The sequence below is a fragment of the Xenopus laevis genome, chromosome 6L, assembly GCF_017654675.1.
Source record: "Xenopus laevis strain J_2021 chromosome 6L, Xenopus_laevis_v10.1, whole genome shotgun sequence".
Classification (NCBI taxonomy): Eukaryota; Metazoa; Chordata; class Amphibia; order Anura; family Pipidae; genus Xenopus; species Xenopus laevis.
Genome location: NC_054381.1, coordinates 121,652,011 through 121,658,010, shown reverse-complemented (window position 1 = coordinate 121,658,010; position 6,000 = coordinate 121,652,011). Strand labels below are relative to the sequence as shown.

Genomic DNA, 6,000 nt, shown 5'->3' with positions numbered 1-6,000 from the left:
AAATATAATCCAGTTGTTTGAACAGAAATGTAAGTCATATCCAAGCTTATGCAGCAGGCATTTGTGAAGACAATATGAAGTTCCCTATCTATAGCCTTGAACTTGCAAAGCATATTTTGCAGATGACTTGTTTAAGTTGACATTGTTTTCATTGGAACTGACACAAATGTTCTTTAGTGCACACATGTTTTGCATTCTGTATTTATTAAAAGACAGGCACATCATTAAAATATTTTATTCTATATATATTTTAACACTATAATGCATCTCTTAATGTAAAATCAAGAATACCATCATTATATGAAAATTTTGTCATTTCTTATATTTCAAAAATCCATAAATTTTTGTTTATTGAATACCAAGAAAGGCTTCTGCTTGTGACTCTGATTTAACCTTTAATACAAGACCTCATCATCCTCAAACCATTTTTTTCGTGGTATTAAAGTAATTAACAACAGGTTCTAATATAGAAGCTTTTTAATGAGAGTCGCACTCAATATTGCTTATTCTGCAGAATACCATAGGTTACTGCTTCAAACTGTGTCTTATTCTGTTATTCTCCTCAGTTAGTAAAAATAATGTTTATAGGTCAAAATAGTATAAATAATTCTTTGGGAACGCAACACCATCCAGTTATTGTAATGTTAAACAGTGTTTCTTGAGAAACTGGGTCTTGATGTCATGCTAACAAACTAGAGGTCACCTTGCCTTATCTTTATACATGAAGTTGAAGGTTTCTCCAGATGACTCAAAGTCACTGCGCCGGAATTCATCTGTCCTCTGAACAATTCAGATGTCAATATGGCTTCCTCACTTCGAAGAGAGACAGTGACCAATGTTCCATAGTAAGGAAGAAAACCTGGCTGAATTTCTAACTTTGACATTATCAGGCTCATTTACAAATGTGAGAAAGTGGAGACAGAATTGAGGAATAAAAATGTAAACACAATGTGCTTGAGCCTGTTGCATTCATATTCTAGTGTGTGTGCCAGCTTGTCAGTTTCTCCTACTATGTTGCATGAGGCACAGTGTGCTCTGTTGCAAGTGAGTCCTCCCTTAGGGTAGTCTAACAACTACCTTGACTGAGGCAATACGTACAGTACTCCCTTTGTACACCTATGCCCTGCCCATAAGCCACCTGCATTCTTGCAGACACAAGTTGCATCTATTTGCTAATTTTTTGGCCTCCTGTGTTTGGCACAATTATGCTGGAAATCTAAAAAGGACCATTGCGTTGTGGGTAAACCTCTTGCACTATTTGAAGAGCATGTAAATGTAGACCCACGCCTTGCCCATGAGCCACCTGTTCTCTTGCAGGCACAAGTTGCACCCCTTTGCTAATTTTTTGGCCTCCTGTGTTTGGAACAATTAGGCTGGAAATCTAAAAAAGGACCATTACGTTGTGGGTAAACCTCTTGCACTATTTGAAGAGCATGTAAATGTAGACCCACGCCTTGCCCATGAGCCACCTGTTCTCTTGCAGACACAAGTTGCACCCCTTTGCTAATTTTTTGGCCTCCTGTGTTTGGCACAATTATGCTGGAAATCTAAAAAGGGCCGTTGCTTTGTGGGTAAACCTCTTACACGTATTGAAGAGCATGTAAATGTAGACCCACGCCTTGCCCATGAGCCACCAGTTCTCTTGCAGGCACAAGTTGCACCCATTTACAAATTTTTTGATCTCTTATGTTGGAATTCTAATATGGAATTTTGCTTTGTGTGCTAAAACAATTTGATGCTATTTAGTAAATGAGCCCTTATGACCTTAATTTACTGAGTAGCTCTTTATGTAAGGTTCTTCAATGAGAGTGACCACTGAAGGCCCTTCAGAGAGATATGGTTTTCTTCTTTACTTTTTGTAACAGGAAAAAAAAAAGATTTTATCAGCCTGCTAAGGTTCATCTAAACTGAGACATTATTTATCTTTGAGAAATATCAAGTAGCATAAAACAGTTGCTGAGTTCATGTTGCCATTTGATGTTCTGAATTCATAAGTCAGTTTAATTCTAACATTAAAACACAGATCATATTAAAAGTGCTTTCACGGTTGCCCGAGTTCACAGTTATACCTATGAAATGATGATTTCAGAAATATACAGTTGATGATCCTTTGAACCCACGCGACTATTTTCCTGCTTTAAAAAGTTCAGCATTTTTTAGTTTCATTGAGAGGACAGTCGTGGGCTGTGTATATCCAATAAATGGGGATTCACAGTTTATGAAGTTTATGTCATCTTGGTGTACAGTCTTTGAAAACATTAGGAGGAATACTTCATTTTACACACTCCTGCTGTGGCACAAGAAGTAGTTATTACAGCAGAAGAGGCAGCTCCCTGACTGTCCACAAAACGAGGGTCCAAACAAGCAACTTTAGCAGCGAAAAATGAATGTATACAGTGAAGTACCGCAAAAAGGTTGGAGAACTCCAGCTCCTGTAAAATAAATAAATAAATAATAGAAATATAATCATAATGGGGCATAAATATCAAACTATTAACTCTACTGAATCTATTAGGTGCAGATGGAGTATTGGTGCAATGACCATTGAAACACTCACTGGATATCACCCTGTATATTCTGCAACATGCATTCTTGCATGCTTAGAAGGATGAATGCTAATGACAAGGATCTGCACCACTCATAACTGATATATCCCACCAGCAGGACAGGTATGGGACCTGCTATCCAGAATGCTTGGGACCTGGGGTTTTCTGGATAATGAATCATTTTGTACTTTTAATCATTATGCCTTAAGTCTACTAGAAAATCATGTCAACTTTAAATAACCCCAATAGACTGGTTTTGCTTCCAAGAAGAATTTGGATCAAGGTACTGTGTTATTAAAAATTTGAATTATTTGGATACCATGGAGTCTATGGGAGATGGCCATCCCGTAATTCAGAAGCCCATTATTCAGAATGCTCAAAATTACAGAAAGGCTGTCTCTCATAGACTCCATTTTATCCAAATCAAACTTTTAAAAACATATTTCCTTTTTCTTTAGTAGTAATAAAACAGTACCTTGTACTTGATTCAAACTAATATATAATTAATCCTTGTTGGAAGCAAACCCAGGTTGGGTTTATTTAATATTTACTTGATTTTCTAGTAGACAAGGTATGAAGATCCAAATTAACCTAGGTCCCGAGCATTCTGGATAATAGGTCCCATACCTGTACTAACATATCAGCCCTTGGCCAATATATTAATAGAGCAGACTTATGGATGTACCAGGCATAACACATTGTATATTTATTTTCAATGTGAGAAAAGCTGTAAATGAGTTTGCCTTATGCTTCAGGAAAGTTTGTTCCAAAAACAAATGTCATAAATTAGTATCTTGCAAGTTCATCATCAAAATATTAGAAACCCGATCCATCATAATAGTACTTTAATAAGGAAAAATAAAATCCTAGAAAAAGAGGCAAAAAAAAAGGTTACTAAGACTGGGCAAATTTGTACTTGCGCAGCAACCAACCCTTGAATGCCTTTTCTTCCAACCAGCTGATGGTAGAACAAAGAAAGCAAAACTCAGATTAATTGCTTTGTGTTATTGCCCAAGTTAAAATTTGCCCAGTTGGTAAATGAACCCCCTATCGGAATAATTTTATTGCTGCATGTAAGTATAGCTCTATTTATAGCTGTTGAGTAGTATTGCAATTAAAGCAACTTAAAGGGGTGGTTCACCTTTAAGTTCATTTTTAGTATATTATAGAGTGGCTAATAAATAATAAAAAATGAAATAAAAGCCAAGTAAATGAAAAACCACAAATAATAAAAAATGAAAACCAATTGCAAATTGTATCAGAATATAACTCTCTATGCCATACTTAAAGTTAATTTAAAGGTGAACAACCCCTTTAAGTGTTAAGAACACAGATGATTAGATTTTTTTTGAAATATACTCTCTACTGGTTAATGTTACACTACCTCTCTGACAGTCACATAGTGTTTACAATATTTCTTACATTAAATGAAAAATAAAATGAAAGGTAATTGATTACATTATAATAAGAAGAAATGTATATTATATTATAATAAGGCTTATACCAAATTCTTAAATCACTGACTTTTATTGAATCATCACATGTAATATATATATACTCCCAATTTGTGAGAGTCATCAGGAACAACAATGACCACAACTCAGCCCAGGCTCAACTACAGGACATGTACGATAAATTTCTGGAGCGGGGTTATTCTCGGAGTCTTCTGGACGGACAACTCAATAAGGCCAGGCTACAGACGCAGGCCTCCTTACTAATTAGGGAAGCCACCAAACCTAATGACATGGCTCAATTGATTTTCACGACTGTATATTCAACCGCAGCCAATATTTTTGCTAAGGAGATCAAATCAAACTGGCCCATGATCTCCATGGACGATTCCTTGTCCCTATTTCAGTCACCCACCCCAATGATGGGGTACAAACGGAGTAGAAACCTTAAAGACATTTTGATGGTTACTGATTTCAAGGGTCAGGCCTCTGGTCAGCCCAATTGGCTTTCCACACAAAAGAAACTGGGATGATGTAAGTGTCCGGATTGTACCACATGTCGTTGTCTACTAAGTGGTCCTGATTTCCCCCACCCATACACGGGCAAAAGACTTAAGATCTCACACAGACTTACCTGTACCTCTACCTTTTTGGTTTATATTATCATTTGCCCTTGTGGTCTATATTATGTTGGGAAGACTACCACTACCCTGAGGGAGCGGATCAGCAATCATCGCTCGGCTATCAGTAAAGCCCTAAAGGAGGGCAAAGCCACACAACCTGTTGCCAGACATTTTCTTTCCCATGGCCATGGACTTCCCACCTTCAAATGTATGGCGATTGATCATCAGCCGCCCTTGAATAGGGGTGGAGACAGGGACAAAGCATTACTGCGTAGGGAATCAAGATGGATCTTTAAATTGGACACGTTAACACCCAGAGGCCTTAATGAGTCACTACCATTGGGTTGCTTCAGCTAGGGAGTTTATGGTTGTTTCCTGGTACCTACTATAATGCTCCCATGTACCTTTGTATGATGGATAGTACTATGCCGTCTTTGGAATCGCTGTACTTGTGCATATCTGTGTGTTCATCTCTATATGTGTACATGATTGCTTTGTAGTCCATTGTTTTGACCATGTATCTATGTAGTCATTGATTTTTGTTCCTCTGGCTCACCCACACTTCTGTTTTTAAAAAACCCACCTGGTTTAGGACACGTAAGAGGTTCCTGATGTTGTCGGTCGGTCAAGGCACTCTATGGATTTGTCTCTATGAGGGGTGACAGACCATTTGAATATACATGTATGTGGGCAGGGATAAATGACGAACACACATTGGATGGTGCAAGGGTGTGTGCCCATCCGGGCCACACAGGTATTGATACCGGTTATGGTAATTGGCACTTTGGTACGAGGCGAATTGACAAAGGACAATATTCACTCCTACAGATAGGGGAGTATGCCGAGCATTTCGTCCTAATCCGATGCCCATCAAGGGCTCGCCCACCACTACTGTAATTGGCACCGTGTTGCCATGGTCTGTTGGTCACCCTGTGATCCCCAAGTTTGAGGGCACTTTGATGCTAGAGTGGGCCTTTAGAGAGGTAACAACATTCAGGGCCCAGTGTTATAACCATTGTTTTTAAGCCTCATGGGGTGTCATCACTATGATGTCAGGAATGTGGGAGTGTTCTATGATCACTTAGACTCTCTTTGGCTATAAATTGTGTATTCTGCCACCGCACTGTGTTTCCCTGAGAAAAGTCCTTGTGTGGGACGAAACGTTGGATTAATAAACTTTTTTATTTTTAACCTCAACTTGTTTTTTCTTCAAATCCTGTGAGTGCCATCATCTCCTACCTGCTATGTAAACTATTTGCATGAGCACCCAGGTATTGTCTCAGATATATATATATATTACATTTTTTTTTGTTTTTTATGTGTGTTTGATGGGTCTTTATAGGGGTGTGCATGTATATATGAATACATGCAATGGGGTCA

At 38.1% G+C, this 6,000-nt stretch overlaps 1 protein-coding gene across 2 annotated transcripts in view; it reads right to left on the bottom strand.

The window, feature by feature from the left end:
* Positions 1-219: 219 nt before the first annotated feature.
* Positions 220-6,000, bottom strand: part of sntg1.L (syntrophin gamma 1 L homeolog) — a 279,613-nt gene continuing 273,832 nt past the window's right edge. For both annotated transcript variants that reach the window (XM_018267984.2, XM_041566421.1), the window contains one exon: positions 220-2,432. In XM_018267984.2, the coding sequence (XP_018123473.1) occupies positions 2,259-2,432 (174 nt within the window). In that variant the 3' untranslated portion in view covers positions 220-2,258. The remainder of the gene's footprint in view (positions 2,433-6,000) is intronic.